The sequence below is a fragment of the Rhinolophus ferrumequinum genome, chromosome 15 (assembly GCF_004115265.2).
Source record: "Rhinolophus ferrumequinum isolate MPI-CBG mRhiFer1 chromosome 15, mRhiFer1_v1.p, whole genome shotgun sequence".
NCBI lineage: Eukaryota > Metazoa > Chordata > Mammalia > Chiroptera > Rhinolophidae > Rhinolophus > Rhinolophus ferrumequinum.
Genome location: NC_046298.1, coordinates 18775816 through 18803391, shown reverse-complemented (window position 1 = coordinate 18803391; position 27576 = coordinate 18775816). Strand labels below are relative to the sequence as shown.

Sequence of the window (27576 nt, the reverse complement as noted above, 5' to 3'; positions counted from 1 at the left end):
CCCCTCTTCATCATACGTACTTTTGCCCCCATTGTTCTTCAGGACATTGGAGAGGTTGACAGAGGCAGTGCCTAGCAGCTCATTTCTCAAGGTATGGCAGCTCCAGACTTTCAAATCTAAATGACTCTGGGCAGTGACATTCCTGGAAAACAAATACTTGATGCATCACATCCAAGCAGTACAGTCTCTCCTATCACTTAGAAGAAAACCAAAAAACTATACTGTTGACATCTGAGAAGGGGGAAAAACCCCAAACAGGAAGACACTCACACGTCCCCTTTCCCCCACAAAGCTGACCCTGTAACCACCTAGCTAATAATGAACACTGTGAGCTCAATGATGTGGAAATGCCTAAAGAAAGTGCCTCGGGTACCAAAGACAGAAGAGTTAGAGGCTCCTCAGGAATCCTGCATCTCCTACAAGCCCCTTGGAGCGCCTTCTCTCTTTCCCCCGTGTTACTGCATTCAAAGAGAAGGGACTTTCTCTTACAAAATGATGATCTCATTCCAGAGCAGCTCGGAGCTCCCAATTCGCTTCCCAGTCTTCTTGGTCTCACTGGGGAGTCCATCTACTGCCACTTCCACAAACGAGTTAATTCGAGGTTGGCGATTATGTACCTTGGGCTTTGCTGACACCACTGGACAGGAAGGAAAGAAAAAGTCAAGGTTGAGTCAGAGGGGCTCCCAGCTGCCCCCCTGTGGCAGATGGTTTCACTCTTTTTTGCTGTTTCTTAAAACACAAATTTTGTTTTTTCCTGATTCTAAGAAAACTTATTTTTGTAAATGTGAAGATATAAAAATATATATATAAAGCATAAGAAACAAAAATCACTCCTAATCTAAAAATAAAATGTTGGTAAATCCAGACTTTCTAGACTTTCATTTTTTATGTCCCCAATGCTTTAAAAATTCTTCTCCCCTAAAATCTATTTTAAAAGGCTGCAATATAAACCCATTAGAAGGATATGCCATAATTTAGTTAACTATTCTTTCACCGATGAATAGATTGCTTCCAATTTCTTACTGTGGGAAAATCACCATGAATGTATATATTTGCATACATTTCTGAGTATTCTTCCAAAGAATATGAACATTTTTTAAAGTTCTTAAAACTGTTTAATTCCTTTTCAAAAAGGTAAACCCATGTAGAGACCCATAAGCACTGTAGAAATATATCCATTTCACCCCATACAATGCATATAGCACTGAGTACTACGATTTTCACTCTTTGCAAATCATATTGGTAAAAAAAAAAAAGTATAAATAGCTAAGATTTAATGAGCACTAATTACAAAACATTATATGAGTACTAAGCACACGTTATCTAACTGAATCCTGACAACAAACCCATGAGGCAGGGAGTATATCACCACTCCAGTTTCACCCAGGAGGAAACAGGTTTGGGAAAGCCAGCTCATTGCCCCAGGCTACACAGCCAGGCTGCTTCAAGCCAGGGTGTGCACCAAGGCTGCCCGACTCCACACCATGCTGTCTGCCATTACCAGACTTTGTTTATTTGCCCTAATGCATTTCTTCAATTACTAGGGAGATAGACTATTTTTCCGCGGGCTTGTTACTCATCGGCATTTCCTCTTCTGTGTCACATCCTTCATGTGGCAGGCAGCATTTCTGATATTCACCTGGCACCGGCAAGCCAGGGACTCAGACAGCACAAGCTACGCAAGGAGCCACCCGGGACTAGACCAGCCCCTCTTAGAGCTTAGATTAGCCATGGATGAAACACATCCAGATGTCTTCTATCCTACGCCCCAAATCAGAGCATATGATTGGCCCATTTGCCTTACCCATGACAGCAAGATGGTCCTAGCCTGTGCTCCCCTCTGTCCAGAGTTAGCAAACCTCTCCCTCCCAGGCCCTTCTGAGAGGTGACAGTCCTATAAGGGTCCACAATTTGGCAAAGAGCAAACCCACCTCTGGACTGTTGCTAACAATACCTATCTTCTCCCAGCCCAAAAGAACAGTAAAGAGAAAGTCAAAGAACAACAACAAAAGTTGTGGCTAAGATTCAGGAGCAACAGGGGATGGTACCAGGGGAAAAAAGGTCGTGGTGCTGGGAAATATGGCTCAGAGTAGAAAAATTTAATACTTTACATAAAAACCAAGGTTAACTGAGGCCACCTGGTGGGGTGATGGTAGCTCTGCATGCAGGCCCTTCACTTAAAAAAAAAAAAAGATTTTATATACTATATATATGGACTAGTTATAATGAGGGTTCTATAATGTTAAGCTACACAGTTTCTTTGCAGTCAACAAGTTCAAACCCTTTATTTAATAAATATCCAACTAAGATCCACCGGTGAAATAACATATCCAAAATCCTGGAGAGCAGAGCCAGAGCTAAGCCTAGAAGCACGTCTCACAGCTCACCAGCAATTCTTTGAAATTCCTTTTCTTCCTCTAACTTTATTCCATAGGTTTTTTTCTTTTTTCCTTTTCCTTTTCCCTTTTTTATTTTGACATAATTTCAGCAAAGTTTTTAGAAAATTTGCAAGAATAATACAAAGAATTCCTATAAACCCCTCACCCAGTATCACCAAATATTAACTTTTTACAATATTTGCCTTATTATTCTTTCTCTCCCAATTTTCTCTCATACACATACACATTTTTTCCCCTGCAACTTTGGGAGTTGAGTTGTAGATGCTGTGCCCCTTTACTCCTAAATACTTCAGTGTGCATTTTTAAGAACAAAGACATTTTCTAATATAACCACAGTATAATTATCAACATCGGGAAATGTAACATTTTTAATACTATTATCCAATGTACAGAACTTATTCAAATTCAAATTGTCCTATTGCTGTCCACTATAGCAAAAAAGAAAAGAAAATGTTTTCTGGTCCAGGACCCAATCTAAGATCACATGTTGCACTTAATAGTCATATTTTGAAGTAAGTTCCCAATTCATAGAAAAGTTGAAAGAATAGCATAAAAAATTGTATGCTCTTCGCCAATTGTTATCATTTTGCCACACTTGCTTTTTTTCAGCTCCATGTGTGTGTTTATATCAGTGTGATTCAAGAGAACTTCCGTGATAATGAAAATGTGTGCCAGTGCTGTCCAAGGCTTTGCCATCACATACGAGTGAGTACATGTAGCTACTGAGCACTTTAAAGATGGCTAATGTGACTGAAGATTTGAATTGTAAATTTTATGTCATTTACTTTTAATGTAAATAGTTCTATGGTGCTAGAGTGGCTACCCTATTGCACAGCCTGGGATATAAATATGTGGTATTTATGTCAATGTTTGTATGTGTGTAAACTATTTTTTTCTTGTAAACTATCTTTTTCTTGTAAATTATTTGAAAGAAAATTGTAAACATCATGACAGATCAGCCCTAAATACTTTCAGAATACAACTCCTAAGAATAAGGACATTCTCTCACCTAACCACACCACCATTATTTTACCTAAAAGAATTCCTCTATCATTTGATATTCATTCCATACCCAAATTTCCCCACTTGTTCCAAATATGTTTTTATAGCTGTTTTTTGCCCCAACTCAGGGCCCAATCAAGATGAACAAATTACATTTGGTTTTTGTCTCCTTCACCTTTTAAAATCTAGAATACTATCCCTTCTTTTTCCATGACAATGATTTTTGCTTTCTTTTTTCCTTTTAGTTATTTTGTTTTTGTTTTTTCGTTCTTTGTTTATTCTTTTTTTCCATTAAAATTGATTTTGAAAGACTTCTACCAGCTGTCTTCTACAATGGGCCAAATTCTGCACTTTTCTGATTATTTCCTTATGATTAGATTCACACCAAATATTTTTGTCAAGATTACTACTATATAGATTACGTTGTACTCGTACTCGTGATACCTGTTACACACACCAGCACGGTTGTCCTATTGGAGATGTTAAGTTTGATCCTTTGGTTAATGTAGGGTCAGCCAGATCTCTCCACTCTAAAGATCCAGTTTACCCGCTTGTAATTTATAATTAATCAGCAGGGTGATATATTGAATGTTTCTTTTTCTAAAAGGCTTTAAGATACAAGCAAGTTTATCTAGAAAGTTTATTTACTGTTTGATGAAATATAAATGCCAGTCTCTTACACATGGAGTCACATCTTCACATAGGATTTAGCTTTTAAAGTCAACAAATAAGGCAAAAAAATCACATATGGCCAAAATTATACCCTTGAAAAGCTCTTAGGAAGGCACCAGAATCAAGCCTGGCATAATATCTTTCAACAGGTTTCAAACAGCTAGTTTTTCGCTCTGTTGTACTGTGTTTTTCAGTATTGCTTGAGTTAAACATCAGCTAAAATAGTTGGCTTACGTTTAAGGGCCTTCCTGTATTCAAAAAGTGTATCTTAAAACGTTAGGATTGCACTGTGAAGAGGCACAAGGGAACAGAGGCAAAGGGAAAAGCACAGTAACATCTCCCAAATTACACTCCAGGCTCCATCAATGAAACGCAGGGGAGGAAGAACCACCCACACTATTTAAATTGTTATTTCTCTTTCTTTTTCTCCCCCCTACCATTTTCCTGGATGGGGTTATCAAATCTCTATAGATTAAATGCCTATATAATGAGATGCACTTATATTTCAAGTTAGCTCTTTCTACACTAGTAAGAAACTTCACATTGAAGGAAGGCACCAGAGAAATCTGTGTGTTCCTAAATAATACGGACCCAAAATAGGGACCTCAGGATGTCACCAGGTTCCATGGGCAGTCTTCTGTTTTAACCTAGACTTGCTAATTATAGGTAAAGTAGTGGAGACTGTAATCCCAAATTCAAAACCCTATCAGTTCACTCTAATCTTTCTCCTTCCTCAAAAGGGCTGGAGCAGCAATGAAAGGCCAAGAAAAATAATTTAAAAGTATCAAGACTATAAAAAAAAAAAAATCAGTATCTCAATAAGAGGCAAAGAATATGGACAGGCAATCTACAGAAAAGGAAATATAAATTTCCCTGAAACATATGATAAGATGCAACTAACATCGCTAGAATCAAAGAAACGCAAGATAAAACTATGTTGAGGGAACAACTTTTTATCAATCAGACTGGCAAAGATAAAAGTCTGCAAATATATGGTGATGGAAAGAGAACTGACTCTGGATGGTGAACACACAAAGTGATATATAAATAATGTATTACAGAATTGTACACCTGAAATCTATGTAATTTTGCACTTTGCTAACAATTGTCACCCCAATAAACCTCAATTAAACAAAAGAAAAGATGAAAGTCTGGCAATACATTGTGTTGGTAAAGATGTGGGCAAACAGGCACTCTGATACACCACAAAAAGAGCATTCCTTCCAAGGAAGGCATCTGGCTCTCAAAATTACAAAAATACATCCCCTCTGACATATCTTAGAAGGGACATACTAGAAACTGATGATACTGGTTTCCTCCAAGCAGAGGCACTGAGGGGCTAGAGGAAAGAAAGAATTTTAAAGTATATAAATATATTAAAGAAATTAATGACATATACATTTCAAAAATAATAACAAAAAACATTGCCAAGAGATGTAATTTTGCCTCAGGGTGACCATGTGGAGAAGCCTGAACTCAGATACTGAGTGCTGTTGCCCTGTCCCTGGGCATCTCTCAGTCCTGGGACCCTTTAGCAGAGTTAAACCTTCTGAAGCAACATTCTTTCATTCGAGCAATATTTACTGAGGGCCTACTATGTGTCAGGCACTGTTCTAGTCATTGGGGTATCAAAAGTAACCAACACACACAAAAATTCTTGTAATTGTGGTGCCTATATTCTATCAAAGGAGATAGTCATTAAATGAATTAGATAAAACTGTGTAGTATGTTAAATAGTGACAAGGGCTAAGAAGAAAATATAAAGTAGGGAAGGGGATAGACGTCAGGGGTGGGGGGAAGTTTTAGATGGGGAGATCAGGAAGGCCTGGTTGAAGAGGGTGACTTTTGAGTAAAGACCTAAAGAAAGTAAGGAAGCAAAGCAGGTAGATATCTGGGCCAAAAGCACTTCACTCAGAGGGACTAGCAAGTGCAAAGGGCCAGAGGTGAGAATGTGCCTAGTATAGTCAATGAATTGCAAGGAGACCATGTGACTAGATCTGAGTAAGTGTGGAAGAGCAACAGAAGATGAGAAATGGGGTCATATCAAGTGGGATCTTCAGCTTTTACTCTGAGTGAGATGGAGAATATTTGATCAGAGGACTTTCAAGAGCTGGCTTACATTTTAGTGAGATCACTGGTGGCTGTGTGACCAACAGAATAAAGGAGGAAGAGGGACAGAATCTGGAAGATAGGTTAGGAGGCTACCACCTTAACCCAGGGTAGACATGATGGCAGCTTGTGAAATGGTGCGGATGGCGAGAAGTGGCTGAACATTGGATACATTCTGAAGATAAACACAACCAGATTTGCTGATTAGTTAAACACAAGAAAGGGGGGTGGGAATCAGGAGTTCAGTTCCAGACATATTACATTTTAGATGTTTACTAAATATTCAAGTGGAGGTGACAAGTGGGCTTCTGGAGTTCAGAGGAAAGGTCAGGCTAGAGATACAAATTGGGCAGTGATCTTATATTGGTGGCATTTAAAGCTATGCGATTGGATAAGATCATCTAGGGAAAGAGTGTATAGAGAAGAGCACTGGGGAATGAAAGAAGCACTATTTTAGACAATTTTTGCCAAAAAAAACCTTTTTTATTTCTTCTTCAAGAATTCCAGCTACAATATGACAACCCTATGAGAATGAATGTTACACTTATACTCTTAAGCTACTTCATAAAGTTTAGCTGTCCAGACCAAGGTGTGGTATCATTGCACCTCTTCCCCATAGACTAGGCTGGACCTCAAGTGACAAACATTTCACACAGTGCCACTCACCCTTCAAAGTGAGCTGAGACTTCTCAAAAGGCAGGGCCACTCCTGCCCGGCTGGAGCTGGCAGATGCCATGTCATCACCAGGAAACTGCAAGACAAACACAGCAGTATGTTTAGAGAATATCTGAGAAGAGATTTAGGAACTGGACCCAACTTTGCTATTTGAGTTTAAAGAGACAGAAGCAAGAAAATATAAACTTGGAAACAAGTGTGGCCATGCTACTTTTGGCCGACCGGTGTGTGCCTGTCTTACAATGACAAGGGAACCTGGATAGGTCTTGGAGAGTCTAAGAAGAACATAGCATTGTTATATCAAAATCTGGAGGAAGGAGGGCCTAATACAGTATCTCCAAAAAAGAAAGTCACAGTTCAACAACAACAACAATAAAGGGCCGGTCCAGTGGCTCAGGTGGTTGGAGCAATGAGCTACTATCACCGAGGTCACCAATTCAATTCACTGCCTCAGCCAGGGCAAGCGCAAGGCTCATAATACCAGCATGGGCCAGGGAGCTGTGTCCTACACAACCAGACAGAGAAACAACGGCTTGAACCAGAGTTGCAGGGGAGGCGGAAGAAAGGGGGGGAAAAAAACATTCAATTTTTTAAATGGGCAAAATATCTGAATGAACATTTTTCCAAAGAAGATACACAAATGGTCAATAAGCACATGAAAAGATACATCAGGCGTCCCTGTCACTCCATTTTGGCTAAAAGCAGAAGTCTATCTTGCACTTTGAATGGATCTTTTACTCATACATTATTTTGCAACACTGTAGATTGTCATTTGGAAAACATTAGTTCATTGAGGTATGCAGATATTCCAAATGCCATCATACAACATCAAATTGTATTCATTTCATTATGCAACATCAAAAAGTCACATTTGTGAATGTCACCACTGATCTCATCAAGCCTGTCAGTACTGGGAAGCTGTCAACTCTTGGTGGTAGGTGTAAGTGTTCCAAAATTCTAATTTTCATTTAAAAACTCATACTTTATAATTGGCAACAAGTACTGTCAGTTGTTTTCCTGGAAGTGACAGGCTTACTTCATTCATTTTCAATAAAATACTGCCAAATACTCAAATCTGGTAACTTTAGTTGGCCTGTTAGTTCTTTAAGTAAAAAATGGTATTTCACACAAAAAGCTACTAAATCAGCTCTCCATTCAATCGCACAAGTACTTTTTCTCAACACAACCCTATGTTGCAGGATGCAGCAGGGTGCTCTAGGCATATTTCCCATTTCCTCATACAGAATATTAAAAAGACATGTGCTCAAGCATAAAGCCTTAATAAAATTAACTTTTACTGCTTCATCAAGCACATTCTTCAGTGAAGCTTTTTCTTTTCTTTTTATTGTGTGTGCTGTGGTGAGAAATACAATGACAACAGCACAGATTGGTGGCACTGCCCTGATTCACGGTATGGCACCAACAGTTCTACTCACCTTTGCTTTTGTACCACCAGTGCAAACGTGATCACAGTGAAAAAGGCAAATAAAATTATTATGAAATTGTTTTGATCTTGCAAAACCCTAAAAGTCTCAAGGGGCCACCAGCGGTCTGAGGGCCGCACTTGAGAACTGCTGCTACAAAAACACTATAAAATTCCTATTCTATTCAACAGCATTAATACCCTCTTTCATCCTATCTATATCTGATCTCCTAACTTCCTATTTCAAAGAGTTGTTCAGCCTTGATTATGGTTGTGAACTCACCATATTACTCTAAGAATGTGAGAATTAAATGTAGCTACAGCTAAGTGACATTGATTTGGAAATTTTTCATAGCTAAAGTCAAATAATTTTATGCTTCAGGATTTTTGCCAAAAACAAAATTGCCTTATTTGTTAGATATATCCAGTCCAAAAAAAATTTTTTGAGTGACTACTTTTTTCTGGACTACTCCATAACAGGCATGATACTTCAATTTTCCATGTGGAGCGGCAGTGAACCCTCTGAAATGTTATCCAGAACAGGAAAATAATGCTGACATTATTCTGATCAAGATCTCTAAGACACATTATTAAATCCAATAGTGAATTCTGTCCTTGTTTTACTTGTATATGACCTATTGGCAGCATCTGACACAACTGATCACCTTTCCTCCTTGAAATGCTTTCTTGCCTTAGCTTCTTGGACACACCTGCCTGCTTTTCCTCCTGCCTCTCAGGATGCTTTGTCCCCTCCTCAACCTCTAACCATCGAAATGTCCCATAGCACAGGCCTTGAACCTCCTCTCTTGGTTATCTCCTGCTGTCTCATGCCATCTATTTGTTGACAATCTCAAATGGGTGTGTCCAGTATTAACCTCACCCTTGAACCTCAGATCCTCTGTCTATTGACAAAATTGAGCTTCTGATATTCCCCCACAAACCTGTTGCTCAGCTAATGACAACTCGTTCCATCCAGCGGCTCAGATCAAAACTCTGGGGCTCATTCTTCCTTCCCTCTCATACCCCACATTCAACCTCAATAAATGCTATTGGTTCTACCTTTAAAATATGCCCAAGTTCAAACATTCCTCTCCACCTCTACCACCACTGCCTTGATCAAAAGCACCAAGAGCTCTCACCTGGATTATTGTGTTTCCTGCTTATTCTGCCCTTTGTCCCCTTCAATCTAATCTCTAAATTCAGTAGAGTGGTTTTAAAATATATATATATAAGTCCGATCATAACACTTTGCTATTCAAAACCATCCAGCGGCTTCCTGTCGACCTCAGAGTAAAAATCAAAGTCTTTAAACTGACCTTGGAGGTCCCACGTGCTGTACTCCAACTACCACACGCCTCTCTGACCTCCTCTCCCACTTCTCCCCCCTCACTCCTTCCCCTGCAGCTACATGGGCCTCCTCCCCATTTCTTTGAACATGCCAGACATGCTCCCCGCACCAGACTGTTAACCCTCCATCTAGAATTTTCTTTCCCCAGCTGTCCACATATATGACTTATTCCCTCAACATTTACTCAAATGTTGCTTTCTTACGGGGACTTCCCTGAGCACCCTATCAGCCCCACCTCTCCACACACAGTACCCATCCTGCCCTGTTTTCTTTTTCCTCCTTTAGCATTTACCACTGACATGATTCCTATTGTATTGACTTATTGTATTTGTTGTCTCTCCCTCCCCTAGAACGGAAGCTCATGAGAACCGAGATGTGTGCCCCACCTGTTAGCCCTGTAGTGCTAGTGTCTAGAATGGTGCCCAGCCCTTAGCAGGAATTCCATAATATTAATTAATTCATTCATTCATTCATTCATTCGATAAATATTTATCGAATGAATGAATCTGAGCATCAATTTTCTGAAAATTAAAAGGATGATATTTTGACTCCCTTAGATTAAATTTGTTCTGGTAAAGCAATAAAAAAAGATCAACTCTCTATCCCATCAGATTAGCAAGAGACTAGAAGTCTGACAGTAAGCATTGGTGAGAAGTCTCACACGCAAATCAGATGGTGTCTGGCAACCACAGGTAGAGTGAAAGATGCATGCGAGTATATTGTACCTCCCAGGATTCCACTCCTAGGTATTTGCCAGGAGAAAATCTTCCAACACATGCAGAAGAAGGCATGGTCAAAGAGGGTCATGACGGCAATGTTTATAACAGCAAAAACTTGTATACAACCCAAATGCCCATCAATGAAGGAATGGATAAATTATGATATAGTTATAAAATGAAATGCTATAGACTACTTGAAATACATTAATTCAAAAGACACAAATTTCAAACTATAATGCTAAAAAGAAAGAAAGAAAAAAAGCAAGTGGCAGCCCAAGTATTATATGATGCCATTAGCATACATTTGACCTCACATGAAACAATTGAATATAATGGTGTCGACACATATAAATGGAATAAAAGTATAGAAACATGGACGGGAAGAAACTATACCAAGTTCAGAACAGAAGTTACCTCTAGGGTAGCAGAGGAGGGAGCAGGGGAATTGGAGTGAGGAGAGATGAAGGGAATTTCAAGTGTATCTGAAACATTTTATCTTTTAAAGAAAAAAGTTCTGAAGCAAATAATGGCAAAATGTTAATATTCATTAAATCCAGATGTTGGTTTTAATGACTGTTTGTTATCTTATTCCCCGAACCATTTCATGTTTGATCTTTTTCATAATTTAACAATAATTTTAAGGGGAAAAAAGATCATATCTTGAATAATGAAGAAAAGATTAATGATGATAAATTAAGCCTACAGGCTTTTAGTAACAGAGGTTAAAGCACTAAAAGCTGGAAATCCATTATTTATAGACTTTAAAAATAAAAGAATCTTTTAAAAAATCTTTATATCTACTGCGATTCTGTCTTTCCAAAGGCAACTTGACTGAGGGTAGTTTTTAAACCAGTTTGTTCTCCCTGAGCTTTAGCTGTTTTAAGCCTTTGGTCCAAACTCGAGAGAATCCAGGAGAATGAAACTCGAAGTCTCCACATGGCCCCCTAAATGGGAGAAAGACCAAACCTCTTGATCTATACTTCATGGCCCCAAAACAAAATCAATCAGATACATTCTAAAGAAGGCTCAGAACAAAACCAACTGGAAAAGCAGGAGAAACAGAGTAGAGAAGACCACCATGTTTTCTTCCTCCAACAGCTTTCTTTCATAATTAGAGTCCATAATTTACTAACCATAATCTATGTTATTATGTGGGACTTTGTCTTTACAGATCCAAGTAGCAACACACCACTCTGACATTACAAGGTAGCTATCTTGAATTAGAAAACCTTTCTAATCCATGTATAAATAAAAATAACCATTACTATAGAAGGGAAGTCCGATCCCATGCTGGTCAAAGTACTTTCAACCTATTAGCTTCTGCCTCAGGGCCATTCAGGATTCCTAAGGGGCATGAGGTCCAAACCCCCACTACAGGAAGTTCATGAAACCTGAGACCCAGAATTTACTCTGCACCCCTCTCAGCAAAACTATACATGGACTCAAGTAATTTTCCCCCTGATAATAGCAAAGGGAAGTGTTTGCATGTAAATCACTCCAAAAAAAAAAAAAAATTGAGTTAGCACAAGCCTGAGGCAGGCAGGGGGAAGAAGGAGAACAATGTTTAAAATATCACCAAAGGTTATAGACAAAGAATTTCATTATTGAAGGAAGTAATGCATTTATTGGGAGGGGGAAGCCAAAACCAAATCTGGTAGAGCTCCCCAAATTTCTTTAAAAAAATAAAAAACATATCACCCTCTGAACTTAACCCCTATGTAAACCCTGACAACATTTTTAAACATACAGAGAAAAAAAGAATTAAAAAACAAACAAACAAGAACAGAACATTCAAGAACTGTAGAACAATTTCAAAAGGTTCAAAGTACATATAATTGGAATACCAGAAGAAGAGAGAACAGAGCGAAAAAATATCTGAAGAAGCAATGGACAGGAATTTTCCAAAATTAATGACATACACCAAACCACAGATCCAGGAAGCTCAGAGAACATCAAGATAAATACCAAAAACAACTAATAATATAAATTTTAAAAAATTACACCTAGATACACCATTTTACCATATTCAGTCTGGAGAAAACCAAATATAAAGAGAAAATCTTAAAAGAAAGCAGAGGGAAACACACACACACACACACACAGACACCTTATCTATAGAGGAATAAGGATACAAATCATAGCAGCCTTCCTGTCAGAAACCATACAAGCAAGCAGAGAGTACAGTGAAATGTTTCTAGTGTTGAAAGAAAAAAACAAATAAAAGCCAACTTGGAATTTTTGTATCCAGTGAAGTTATCCTAAAAAAGTGAAGGAGAAAAAAAATCTCTCAAACAAAACCTGCCCTGCAGGAAATGTTTTTAAAAAGTTCTCCAGGGAGAAGAAAAATGACGTAGGTCAGAAACTTGTATCTACACACAGAAAAGAGCATGGGAGAAGAAATAAATGAAGCTCCTCCCACTGGCTTCTTCATACACTAAAAGATTGAAACAGAGGGAAAGGGCATGGTCTGAGAGGGGATGCCAAATTGAAAACAAATAAGAGGACTACCAATGCAGGTGCCAAGTGGTAGAAAAACCAAAACAGTAAAGGAGACAGGAATTTGGGGTGAGGGTTGGAAGTAGAAATTTTAAAAGTTGTGGACAAGGAGTCTCATTGGGAAAGTGACTTTTGAGCAAAGATCTGAAGAAGATGAAGGAAGGAACTGAGGATATCTGCGGAAGATCATTCCAGGCAGATAAAAGGGCAAGAGCAAAAGCTCTTGAGGCGGTAGCGAGTCTTGGGAACGTAAGGAACTGAAAGGGGCCAGCGTTGCCGAAGAGCAGTGAAGGAGGAGGAGAATGACAGCCATAAGAGAGGCAATTAAATTGATCTTGTTAGGTAATGAAAATGAAATGCTTTGGAGCAGTAGGTCTCAATTCTTTCTGCACATTTGAATTATCTGGATAGCATTTAAAACAACAGCAACAAAACTGACAACCAAACCCTAACCTTAGAGATTCTCATTTGACTGATCTGGAATGACGTGGTGACAGATATGTCATTTAAAAGTTCCTACTATCAAGGTGACCCTAAGATAAAGTTGGGGTGAGAACCACTGGTTTAGTGTTACTGGATCAATTTAGGCCTCACCTAATCTGACAGCACTGAAAGCAGGACTTTAGCTCTATCAGAATGTTTAAGGCTAAACTAAAATTATACCAAAAATTTGCATAGAGTATGCAAATGAAAAAACGGGGAACTATATAACTCTAGGAAGAGAAAACAGTAAAGGAGCACTGTGTCAGGAGTGGTTCTAAGAAGATTAAGTATTGTACCACCTTCCCTTATACCAACTTTTCCCTTCCAGGGATTCTCAATAAACAGGACAGATCAAACACAAACATTTATCTCTCCTCCTTTCTCAAATCCCATCAAAATGACAAGAAGGCAATACAAACATATAAACCCACTAAAGAAGAATGGAAAAGCAAACAACAGAGATGGCAGCAACATTTTGGAAAATGACAAGTGGGTTGAAACTGAAACCTAGCCACCTGCAATGGGGGAAGTCAACAAGAAACAAGCTGACTGGCATCAAGGAATCCCAGAAGGGGCCAATAACTGGTGGCACCGGTACTTCTGAACATGATCGTGTAAGTAAAGCTGAAAACAGGAGGACTGGTAGAAGCCTGCATGGGAAACAGCCCTAGACTCCCCTCCCCACCCAATTCCCCTAATGACCCCTCCCTAATCCCAAGCAGGCGGGTTCAATTTTAGTCTTTGGCTAGACTAACACAGACTTGGGGACTTTCGACACAGTTGAGGGTAGGGATAAGACAGAGTACTGATCCAGGGGATACGTAAAAGTCCACATCATGAACTGGGAGAGGTCACTGTCCCCCAACCCCGCTCACCTTCCCTCATTTGGGTCCTAGCACACAGATCAGCCTGTTGGTACTTCACTTAAATGTAAACAACTATTTAAAGAAAGCCTCAGACATAAAAGCCAGACATCAAAACAAAGGGAGAAAAAGAACTCAGTTGACAAGTGGATCCCAAAATTCATAAGGTAGTGCTGAGGATCCAGAATAACTGATATAATCTTGAAAAAAGAAGAACAAAGTTGGAGGATTCCCAATTTCCGATTTCAAAACTTACTACAAAGCTAACGTAATCAAGACCACGTGATACTCACATAAGGACAGACATATAGAGCAATGGAATAGAATTGAGAGTCCAGGTACAAACCCATACATTTATGATCAATTGATTTTAGATAAGAAGGCCAAGATCATTCGATAGGAAAAGAGAAACAACCTTCTCAACAAATGGTGCTGGGACAACTAGATATCCATGTGCAAATGAATGAAGTCAGACCCCTACTTCATACCTTATATGAAAATGAACTCAAAATGTATCAAATGTAACAGCAAAAACTATAAAACTCTTAGAAGAAACCATAGGTATAAGTCTTCCTATAACTTTAGATTAGGAAGTGGTTTCTTAGCTATGATATAAAAAGCACAAAGAAAAATTAGATAAATTTGACTTCACCAAAATGTAAAACATCTGTGCTTCAAAGGATACCACCAAGAAAGTAATAAGTGGGCTGCCAGTTAGCTCAGTTGGTTAGAGCACGAGCTCTTAACAATAAGGTTGCCGGTTTGATTCCCACATGGGCCAGTGAGCTGCGCCCTCCACAACTAGATTGCAGACAATGAATGAGCTGCCGCTGAGCTGCTGGTGGGCAGCCGGATGGCTCAGTTGTTTAGAGCATCTTCTCGTACAACAAGGTTGCCAGTTCCCATATGGGATGGTGGGCTGCACCCCCTGCAACTAGACTGAAAACGGCGACTGGACTTGGAGCTGATGGGTGCTGGAAAAAACACACTATTACCCAATAAAATTTTTTTAAAAAGAGAACCCAAAGAATGAGAGAAGATATCTGCAAATCATGTACCTGATCAAAGACTTGTATCTAGAATACATAAATAATTCTTACAACTCAACAATAAAAGACAAATAACTCAACTAAAAAAAGGGCAAAGAATCTGAACACACATTTCTCCAAAGAAAATATACAAATGGCCAATAAGTACATGAAAAGATGCTCAACATCATTAGTCAGTAGAGGAATGTAAAGTAAAACCACAATGAGATAATTTACACATACTGTAACAGCCAAAATCAAAATATATACAACAACAAGTGTTGGCGAAAATTTGGAGAAATTGGAGCCCTCATATATTGCTGGCAGGAAATGAAAAATGGTGAGTAGCTTTGGAAAACAGTTTAGCAGTTCCTCAAAAAGTTAAATATCAAACCACCATAAGAACCAGCAATTCCATTTCTAAGCATATACCCAAAAGAATTGAAAACATTTATCCACACAAAAACTTGTACGTGAATGTTCATAGCAGGATTATTCATAATAGCCAAAAAATAGAAACAACCCAAATATTCATCAATTGATAAATAAAATGTGGTATATTTATACAATGAAATATTATTTGGCCATAAGAAGGAATGAAGTACAATTTCGTGCTACAAGATGAATGAACCTTGAAAACATTATGCTTAAGTGAAATAAGACAGATCAAAAAAAAACGTCCAATTCTTACATGATTTCATGTAAAGAGATATCTACAATAGGCAAAGCCATAGAAACAGAAAGTAGATTAGTGGTTGCCCAGGGCTGAGAGCATTGAGGTATTATAGTGACTGTTAATGGGCACAAGTTTTCTTTTGGGGTGATGAAAATGTTCCAGAATTAGACAGTGGTGATGGTTGCACAACTTTTGTGAAAATACTAAAATCTACTGAATTGCACTTTTTAAAACTGCACACCTTTAAAAAGTTTAAGGTACATATATTTTATATCAAGTAAAAATAAAACTTATAGCTAAATGAACAGAGGTCAAAGAAAACCTTAAAACAATTCAAAGAGATAAAATATTGTACCCCTGAAACAAGAACAGAATGGAATTTGGAACGGAGAGATGGAGGGAGGGAGAGAAGGAGGAAAGAAGGGGGGTTGGTTGCTTGCTTGCTTGACTCAAACTAAGAAAAGTGCTGTTGGAAAGGACAGCAGAAACAAAGATGACAAAGTGAGGACACATACTAAAAAGAAAAAAACAGATGGTAAACAGGAGAGAAAACTTTTTTTTAAATAGTGAATTTCTTTAAAATGTCCAGTATCTGACTTATACTAAGTCCAGAAATAGAAAAGAGAAAAAAAGAAAGAAGTCGTCAAAGAAATGTCACAAAAGATTTTTCTTAAGCTGAAATCCTTCTAGAAATGAAATACATTTCTAGACAGAAAGAACCCAATTGTGTGCCCAGAACAATGAATGGAGAAAGAACCACGCTAAGGCACAACGGCATGAAATTTCAGAACATGAGGATAAAGAGTATACAAGCTTCAAGTCACATTTACAAAGAAAAGGAATCAGACTGTCACCAGACTTCTCAACAGCAATACTGAATGTTCAAAGACAGTGAAATGCTTTCAAATTTTAGATAAAGGTATTTCCAATCTAGAATTCTATAACTAAGAAAACCATCGATCAAGCATGACAGGAAAACAATGAGATTTTCAGATTTGCAAAGTCTCAAAAAAGTTGCATCCAAACCTGCTTTCTCAGGAAGCTACTGAAAAATGTGCTCCAGGGGAGTAAATGAAAAAGATGGAGGATCCTGGGTAATCACATGAGAAAGGCAAAAAGAAATTCCTAGAATGGTGACGAAGAGAAGTCCCAAGGCATTAATTATGGTGCAACAGCCTGGAGAGCAGCCAGTCCAGATTGGACAGTTTACAGGAAGTTGTCATCTCTAGATGAAAGAAAGAAAATGGAAGAAACAGATTTATGTGATGTATCTGACTGCATTGAAAGAAGCATTATGTTAGCTCCATCAGAATGTCTGGGGGCTAAACCAGGGACAGGTAAACAGAAAATTAAGCAAATGGAAAAAAAAATCAGAAAATACGTAACTTTAGTGAAAAAAAAGTTGTACGAGAAAGGAAATAAAATCCTAATACATGACATGCTCAGCCATGAATAACGTTTATAATCATAATAGCACAATTTAATCAAAACTTGTGATATGGATGTAATCAGAAGATGGGGGGGAAAGCATGTTTGTGGAGACTGGCAGCAAATCCTCATCTTCAATGGTTAAAAGACAACAGATAAAACTGACAAGCTAAGAAATAACAGCGTAAGGATCTCATTTAGAAATGCAGAAGTCAGTGCCAGAAGAGACCTAACAGAGTTAAGGATCATTGATCCCACAGAACAAGAATCAAGAATAAAATGGGGTGAAGCTAGGAACTGCTATTGCATGCTAAGTCTTATCATGCTATTTGACTTTCTAAACTATGTGCATATGTTATTTTGTGCATAAATAACATTTAAATTCAAGAAAGGAAAAGGCTTCTCTTCAAATCAGGTCATAGGATGATGTTCGTATTTAACTGTAATAAGAAAATCCCATCTACATTCAATTAGTGTAGTGGGTTGAATTGTACCCCCCCCCAAGAAAATATGTCTAAGTGCTAACCCCTCTGGAACCTGTGAATGTGACCGTATTTGGAAGTAGGGTCTTTGCAGATGTAATTAAGTTAAAGATCTTGAGATGAGATCACCCTGGATTTAGGGTGGGCCCAGTGTCCTTATAGGAGACACAAGAGAAGAGTCACACAGCCTCAAGCCAACCAATACCTGGAGCCGCTAGAAGAAGCTGAGGATTCTCCCCTAGAGCCTAGAGGGATAGTAGCCCTGCTGACACTGCTGACACCTCGACTTCAGATTTCTGGCCTCCAGAACCAGGAAAGAATAAATTTCCGTTGTTTTAAGCCATCAAATTTGTGGTAGTTCGTTACACAGATTAGGAATAGGAAATTAACACAATTAGTGACAGGCTTAAATGATGTGGATTTCAATTGTCATCAGGCTGAAGCTGGAAATCTAGCACATCAGCAACCCATCCTTGGGGCGCCCCACTCCCATGTCCACCTGGATCCAGGCCCCGCAGTAACTTCCTTAAGAAATAATCCTGCAGTCATGGGGGCGTGGTCTTACTGAAATTGTCTGTTTCTTAATCGTGATTCCAATACAAAACAGAATCTTGCACCTATCATTATGTTTTCATCTTCCTCCTCCGTTTTACCTCTCTTTCCTTTTCTGCTTTGCTAGGCCCTTCCCCCTCTCCGAGTTCTTCCAATTCCCTACTGTGATGCAGGCATGCCCCAGGCCCTGCGTGAGTTATCACTGTTGGACTCATAACCAAAAGGGCAGCTGCTTAGTTAGACTGCGGTACAACATGAACTACCAGCTCCCAGGGGTTTACCAGCTCGGCCCTGAAAAGAACAGAGTGCCCTTACACCTTTAATTGTAAAGAAGAAACTCAAAAAAACAAACAAATGCAAAAAAGCCAGCTTACTTTATCTATAACCCACTGGCTGTTTAAAAGAGAAGAAATGATTAGCTTGGGTAGTAATTCTTGAGCCAAATTAAGCATGTCGAGGGTCCACCTACAGGCTCAGAGTTTCCAGAGACATCCAAAAAGAAAATAAAGATCTATCATAGTCCTTTTTGGTTGAAATACTTGAAATACCTGAGATCAAAAGCAGGAAGAACATCTTTTATCATATTCAACTGAGAACATCAGAGGAAACTAAATAACTTGGTGCCCTGGCCCTACGAGACGAAGGACAGCGACAGAGGAATCTCGTCCCCCCCCACCCCCTAATAACCACTAATCTGCTTTCTGTCTCTATGGATCTGCCTATTCTGGACATTTCAAATAAATGGAATCATATTATATGTGGTCTTTGTGTCTGGCTTCTTTCACATAGCACATTTTCAAGGTTCACCCATGTTGTAGCAGCTATCAGTCCTTCATTTCTTTTTATGGCTGAATAATATTCCATTGTACGGATACATCATATTTTGATTATCCATGCATCAGTCGAGGGACAACTCAACCCCTGGGTTAGGATGGGTTGATTCTTGAACCCAGAGGACTGTAACAGTTAAGGGTACCTTCAGCAGAAAGGCAGGCAGCATTCTGATAATACCCCTTCCAGGCCCCTTGTATTCACTCTGACCCGGTCCTGAGCCAGGGTCAGTCTTTCAACAAATGCTTACAGACACCAGTCTGTGCAAGGCCCTGGAATACAAATGGGAATGCCATGGGGCCCCGGCCCTCTGGGAGCTCAGGTATCTTGCTTTGAGAGACTCCCGTTAAATAAATCCTGGAAGAGCTTTCGGCAAGAGAAAGCAACCACATATCAGATTTAGCAAGTGATCGCTCTTGCAGTATCTTCTCACCCAACTTCAGTAAGAACCTTGCAGACCAGCCAATCTTTTAAAGGCAAATAGGCTTCACTGCTCACTAGCCTCAGTGATAATTGGACAAGCTACATACCCTCTCTAAATCTCAATCCCTCGTCTGTGAAATGACCCTAATAGTACTTACCTTATTAGCTTACTGTAGGGATTAAATGAGTTGAGATAAAGCAGCCAGCACACAGTAAGGGCTCTTCAATTATTAATGACAAGCTAAACTAGTTCTTCTTGACGCTGTAATTCTAGGCTCCAGGATTCCTGAAATTCTTGACCCAGCTTTGAGTCAAGAAACCACTGAACACCGACCTAGAAATGAAAAGGCTTGTGTAGCAAATAAGCCAGAGGAAAGCAAAACTACTCACCAGCACCAAGATTTTATTTTTAATTAGCCAGCTGTAGAAACAAGCAGAGCTTAATTACAACTATAGATCCACCCTGAATCAACTTCTTGAAAAATGTGGAAGAGAAAGGTGTGTTCAAAAGATTCCTCCTTTCCTTCACACCCTCATGCTTTTCCAGTTCTTTCCAACACTAATGCTTCTATCCTGGCCTCCTTCCTTTGTCCCACATTGAATTACCTTCCACTCTCCAAGGGCCCATGTTGAAAAACAATCAAATGGAATTGAACTTTGCCCAATGACATCCCTACAAACACCCAAGCACATAAAATGAGGGAGAGGGAGGGACAGGGAAGGCCGTATCATTCATGAGAAGCACAGTGGAATTGCAGGCTAATAATAAGAGACTGGAAAGCAGATCTCATGACAAAACAGGAAGCAAAAGGCATGGGTGACACAGCGGAAGAGGACCTGCCCTAGGTCAGACTGCCAAGTCTTAGTATTCATAAGTAGGTATTAACACTTGACTTAAATCACTGAATGTTTGTTTATAAGCTGGTGGGGGGAGGGCAGGAGGGAAACAAGATCTTCCCGAACAAGATCGTCCCGTTTCTTCCTACCTCTCAGGAATTCCAGAGTCTGTAATAGTCCTAAGTGACTCAACATCACTCGAAAGCAGCTCACTGATTTGACTCCACTGGAGTTTATATTCATGCATTCATTACCACATGTCTTACTAATGGGGGCACCAGATCTAGACTCAGAAGACGAAGATTCAAACCCCAGCTCTTCCATATCTTAGCTACATGACCTCAAGTGGGTCACTCCACCTCCTTGAGGATCTGTTTGTTTCAAATCTATAAAACAATGGGAGGCTTGACGAACAACATACGTTCAATACATGTTAGGTGAAACCAATATTTTAAACATTAAAAACCCATTACCCATCCTTCAGACTGTCTCTTCCCCATCCTTCTTGAAAGTCTCTAAATCAGTTGCCAACCCAGAAAGCCAGACTAGTTCCAGAAACTGGTGCTCAAACTGATTTCAGCGGCACTACAAAGAGGAACACTTGGAAGAGCCGCATCCTCAAGGAAAAAACAAATCCATCAGCTCGTGGTTTTCAAAACGGTCTCTCAGTGAAAAGCAACAAGGAGTGAAAAGAAGTTCCCCGAGATATAACACAGTGCTGTGCTCTACTGAAAATACCTCCTCATGGAACAGTATGACTGAGGTTTTATTTCGATATTTAACTTCTAACCGGAGGTATTCCTCTTGGATATGGATCCACACGACTCTGTAAGTGACTTCCCCGAGTCTTGTAACTCTCAATGCTGTTCCCAGCTAACCACTTCCACAGAGACGTCTCCAGCCAGGCCTGTCCAGAGTTCCCTAATTGCCAACAACACTTCCACTTAGATTTCTGGAGGCATTTCACAATCACTGTGAACAAAACTGAGGCCCAAGCCCTGTTCCTCCGACAGTCTTCCCCATTTCAGTTAATGACAGTTCCATTCTAGCTGTTCACACCAAAGACCGTGAAGTCCCCTTGAATCCTTTCTTCCCCACACGTGCCACATCCACAGACCCTGTTGGCTGTACTTCAAAATACACCCAGAGCCCAACCTCTCCTCACCACCTCCATCACCGCGACCCACGCCGTCCTTCACCTGGATCCTGGCAATACCTCTGAACGTGTCTCCCTACTTCGTCTTGCTCCTCTTTACTCCTTCTCTGCATGGCAACCAGAGTGACCCGGTTAAAAGGCAGGATGGATGGTGGCCACTCCACTGCTCAAAACTCAATGGTCCCAACTCACTCCGAGTGAAAACTAACATCCTTACAATGGCCTGCAAGGCTCTCCCCCACCCGCCCATCTCTTTCCTTATCCCCAACACCTCTCTGACTCATCTTCCCCATCCCGTCTCACTCATATCCCTGCAGCTGCTGGCCTCCTGGATGATCCACAAACCTGCCAGGGGTGCTGTGTCTTTCAGGCTGTTGAATTTGCTGTTTCCTCTGCCTGGACCACTATGTCCCCATTCAGCCACATGGCTCCTTCCCTCACCTCCTTCAGATCTTCACTCAACCATCACTTTCTCAAGAAGTCTTCTCTCAGGACCCTAATTCAAAACTGCCACCCTAGCCAACATTCCACATCCTACTTCCCTGCTTTATTACAATACAATATGCATTTTACTGGATTCTTTTGTTTACTGTGCCTTTCCCCACTAAAATTTACTGTCCACAAGGGCAGGGATTTTTGACTTTCTCATATATTCTTTCACCGGTGTTTAGAACAGCACTGTGCAATACAATTCTTAATTTTCCAGAAAACATTTTAAAAAGTAAAAAGAAACAGGTGAATTTAATTTCAATTAATACTGTGATTAACCCAATAAACTTAAAATGTCATCATTTATACTATATATATTGATATTGATATTTATTCTAATATAAAAAATATCAATGAGATATTTTATCTTTTTTCCATATTAAGTCTTCAAAATCTGGTGTGTATTTTCTACTCATAGCATATTCTCAGTGCTCAACAGTCCCAGGTGGCAACTGGCCACCATACTGGACAAGGCAACTCTAGAACAATGCCTGGCGTAAAGTAGGCACTTATATATATTCATTGAATTAAAGAATGCTTTCCCAGGAAAAGGCGGCTATAGCACTGCACAGAGTTTTCTAAACTTCAATTGCATTCTGCATTCACAATTTTTGCTGTGATCTACATACTGCTTTTTTTCCTTAAAATGTCATGCTTTTTATACTTGAAAAAATATTTTAAAATAAAACTTTATATTGCTTCTATGAATGGAAAAGAGTGGATCTAAGGATAAAAGCCCTGGGCTGGAGTCCCTGCTCATTCATTCAGTAGCTCTGGACTCTAAAGCAAGAATTTTGCTAAGCCTCAGTTTCTTCATCTGTAGAATAAGGACAATACCAACCTTTACAGGACCATGGTGAGAATTAAATGAGATGCTGGTTATAAGTCTTTGTAAATGGAAAGTAGTCGTTAAGTAAGAGACTGAGGAGCTAACCCAAACCTTTTCCCCAGGCCTATGGTCTTCAGATGGACCAATAACAGAAAATGGCAAGTCTGTCTAAGAGAAGAGCCAGGTCCTGAGTTCAAATCCCTTATCCTCCACATACATCCACGTAACCTTTAGAAATTCATTTATTCATTTACCCAGTGCCCACAACATGCCAGGCACTAGGCTAGTAGCCAAGTAAGCTGAATAAGATGACCCCAGCACTTGAGGGGTTGCAGTCTAGCAGGGAGAAAGAAACCAGTAAACAAGATAAATAAATTGTTTAAAAAAAAAAAAAGAAGTCATCTCTTAGGTCTGTTTGTTCATTGTGAAATGAGAATAACACCTTCCCAACCTAACTCACAGGGCTGCTACAAAAATCAATTTTAAACTGTCAAATATTCCAAAAACTTGCAATCATAATACATTAGCAAAGTACTTTTTTTTCCTACTTGTCACCCAAAATGACTCTGGCTCCTGTGAATGCCCAGTTTGAACATTCACTCCAGTGATACCACATTCACGAAATTTATTTCATTGCTGCAAATTTTAGTAAACACGAAGAAAAAGACGATGAACAGCTTTTCACACAGGTGTTTAATCTCAAAATCACGATCTAGGTCATCGTTCTGAAGAACACAACACAGACCTTTCAGTTACCCTACCTAGTTACAGTTTGTCAAGATAAGCAGTCACATGGTAAGAGAAGCTGAATAATTTAAACTGAAGAAAGAGGAAAAGTCATAAAGCTGTAGAGGTAGACACTGTCCAAGGTTTCAGCAGTCGCTATGTTGCTGAGGTAACTGCTGAGCAACAGTTTAAACTAAAAGCCATTTTATGGCCAAAGTGCCCACACTTTTTTTTTTCAGCCTAGAAGTTGATCTAACCTGGGAAAACCTCAAAGAAAGATTATCAGAAGGGCTAGGTTCCCAAGAAGTGGAAACCCTATCCAGGCAGGACTAAGTGCGTGTGACGAAAGCAAGAAAAGATTCTGTGACCCATCCTAAAGTTTACAAACTGAATGGGACCGAAATCAAAGTCTCGGGTAGCAACCCGAGGAAAGAAGGAAGAGACTCAGCTGGGGTTCAAGCAGCATCTTCCTGAATTCTCCTTCTTTCCCTCCATGTCCTATGCCCATTATCAGGCTCCCCCTTCCAGTTCAGTCGCAAGTTGCCCCTTCCTCCCGTCCCGACCCTTCCTCAAAGGTCACCCCTCTCTATCCCTGGCACCTAAACTCCCTTCTCCTTCCCGAGGGACTTGCTGTCCGCCACCGCACCCCTGGCCTCCTCCGTGCCCATCTCAGAGCAACCCCCGCGAACAGCCCTCGGCGCGCCCACCGCGCCAGAGCCGGAGCCGGGACACCCCTCCTCGGAGGCCGGAACCGCCGCGTCTGGCCCCTCCCACAGGAAGCCACCGCCCCCCGGCGCCCGGGCCGCACCGCCCCCGGCCCACCCCCAGCCGCCCGCAGCCCCTGGCCCGCCCCGCACCCCCCGCGCGTCCGCCTCGCCCCCCGCGCCCGCGCTCGCTACCTGCCGCGGCCACAGAATCCGCGCCCAACTCCTCTCCCACTTCCGCCTCCCACCGCCCGCACTCGGGCTGAGTCACGTGCCCGCTTGCGGTCACCTGACCCGGAAGAGGCTGGCCGGACTCGCAGGTGCAGGCAACCTAGGCCTGGCCTGGGAGCCTTTGGCCGAGAGAAGGCCTTCTTACCCCTTTTATATGTGTAAGTGGGAGCGTTTACCACTCGCTGGACGGCTCCCAGGCAATCAAATAAATTGAGGGCTCACTGAGTGTCAGGAGTTTCATATACTCCTACCTACAACCCCGGAGGCGGGTCTATCATTAGCCCCACTATACAGGTGAGAGGAAGCCGCTCAACAATTAAGTCATCAAGTATTTATTGAGCTCCTTAGTGGGATTGTCAGATAAAATACAGGACGTCTGGTTAAATTTGAATTTCAGATAAACAACCGTGTAATATGTGTGTCCCAGATAGTGCATGGGACATATTTATACACACACAAAATGTTTATCTGAAAATCAAATTTAATTGGCCATACTGTATGTTTGCTTGCTTTATCTGGCAACCTTATGCCTACTATGAGTCAGGCACTGTTGTAGGCTTTAGATACACAAAAATCCTTTCCTGATCACACTATGTAAAATAATTTAAAATAATTTAAATAGGATGATCAGGAAATTTACATAGGGTGATCAGGAAAGGATTTTTGTGTATCTAGAGCCTACAACAGTGCCTGACTCATAGTAGGCATAGGGTTGCCAGATGAAGCAAGTAAAAATACTCTCCTACCGGCCCCTTTTCCTGCTTTATTTTTTCCTCCATATTTCCTCCAGTCTTATCACTATCTGACTTTTGTATGAATATTTGCATGTGTGTAGGTATGTACGTATGTACATAAAATACATATGTAAAATCTATTTCTCACTACAAGAATTATGAAGGCAGGAGCTATATCCCAGTGTAGTGGCTAAAACAATACCCATTTTTTACCTCACACAGGTCTGAAGTCCAGGCCAGCACAGCTAGGTTCTTTGCTCAGCGTCTCACAAGGCTGAAATTAAGGTGGCGTCGTCAGCTGGAGGCTTGACTAGGGAAAGATCTGCTTTCAAGCTCCTTAATATTGTTGGCAGATTTAACTTCCTTGTAGCCAGAGGACCGGAGTCCCTTGGTCTTGCTAGCTGTTGTCTGTGGCCACATGCAGCTCCTAGAGGCTGCTCTCAGGTCCCTGAGACGTGGCCCCCTCCACAGACCTTCCAAACTCGGGAAGCCTCTTGAAATAATTTGTTGAATGAATACATTTCAATATTTATTGAGCACTGAACTCATTGCTGTAGGTCCTACAGTGTAAGAGATTTTTTTCATTTAAGGATAAAGATCCCTAAAACCCATTCCCTGACTTCCAACCTACTTAAAGACAACAGACAACTACATTGCAAAGCATAAATAATAACTGCTCGCTGAGTGACAGAACTGAAATGTCTTAAATGTGGTGGAAAAGCAGAGTTCAAATCTGTCCTTGGGGAAAAATCTAATTTGGGTAATCAGGGACCAATTTACAGAGGGGACAATGGGCCATTTTTGGAAACTAAGCAGTGATTGGCAGGCAGAATTTTCAGGAATAAGAAAAAACAAGGGCAAAGGCAGAGACAGGAAAGTCCAGAAGAATTCTAAGAACATTTATTGATTTCACAGTGTTTCTTCTGCATCAAGTTCTCTCTCCCCTGTTAAGCATTTAGTCTCATAGCCTCTACATATTTCAATCCTGGAAACAAACTCGGATCTTCACTGGCACACAAGCAATACCTTCTCTTTCATAAAGGGTTTCTTCACATGTAAAAGTTGACATCTCCAAATGAGTTACACATTGATTCCTTCTACATGTACTTGAAAGTGTTAATTTGTTCATGTAAACACAATTTTCATAATAGCGTGTGAGATTTCTTTGCTTTTTAAAAACCGGGAGCTTCAAAACAGTGAAGTGTTTCGGGGCTCACTTCACCTCTGAGAGACCCTGTCCCCAGTCACCATGTCCTACCATAGGCTCTACCTTCAATTCCATGAACACCCCTTGGACTTTCCTATCTTGATGGCTTTGCCCTACTCATCCTTCCAGATCCATCTCCAAAGTCAAAAACTCTGAAGGTGTCCCTAGATGCTACAGAAAATATGATTTTGTTCATAGCTGTCATGTCACCCACCCTATGGTGATATAAGTTAGTTCTCAATACATAATTGTTAAATAAGTGAGAGTCCTTCTAAGGCTTTAGGGGGCTTGGAGACTAATGTTCTAAAGAAACAGAAAAGAGATTCAATTCTATTAAAAAATGACAAAAGCTACAAAGTGTCAAGAAACCTTTTAGAGGCATGTCTCATTTTATTGCTCTTCATTTTATTGCACTGCAGAGATACTGCATTTTTCACAAATTGAAGGCAAGACCTTCCATCAGCAAAAAAATTATAACACTTTATTATGGTACTCACTTTATTTCAGTGATCTGGAACTGAACCTGCAATATCTCCAAGATATGCCTGTGTATTAATAAGTATTCTTAGTATTTACTAGAAAATAAATGGCTCAAAGCCTGATCATTCTTTTCCTTTTTCCCTAATCAGTGGTTCTCAAACGTGTCCTCCAAAGGAGCAGCATCCGTATCACCTGGAAATTATTAGAAATACAAAATCTCAGGCCCTGCCCAGAACTACTGAATCAGGAACTGAGAGTGAGACCCATCAAGCTGTGTTTGCAGGTTCCCCAGGTGATTCTGACAGTCAAGTCTGAGAACCACTGATCTAAATCATTCTTCTTCCTTGTGGGGTTTACTCAATTATCGCTGCCAAGTTCAATGAACCTCTTTATTACAGATTCTAGTTCCTCCCTTGCTTTTTAGGCTACATGAGCAATCAATTGAAGAAGAAATTAGACAGGAATACTAGCATTGAGTGTATTATATTTATTAGGCATGAGATAAAAAGCTTGATTAGAGTAATGAATGTAGAGGGGACCCAGACGCCCCATACATTTCAGAAGTGACATCAAT

At 40.2% G+C, this 27576-nt stretch overlaps 1 protein-coding gene across 3 annotated transcripts in view; it reads right to left on the bottom strand.

The window, feature by feature from the left end:
• Nucleotides 1–24629, bottom strand: part of WWP2 (WW domain containing E3 ubiquitin protein ligase 2) — a 122703-nt gene extending 98074 nt beyond the window's left edge. Inside the window, exons 1-4 of one of the 3 annotated variants that reach the window (XM_033128075.1) lie at nt 24546–24629; nt 6849–6933; nt 490–637; nt 21–142 (exon numbers count right to left, since the gene is read on the bottom strand). In XM_033128075.1, the coding sequence (XP_032983966.1) occupies nt 21–142; nt 490–637; nt 6849–6918 (340 nt within the window). In that variant the 5' untranslated portion in view covers nt 6919–6933; nt 24546–24629. Of the gene's footprint in view, nt 1–20; nt 143–489; nt 638–6848; nt 6934–19767; nt 19790–24353; nt 24375–24545 lie in introns of those variants that run through there. The other 2 variants (XM_033128076.1, XM_033128077.1) reach the window with 2 other exon arrangements.
• Between the last annotated feature and the right edge of the window lie 2947 nt (nt 24630–27576).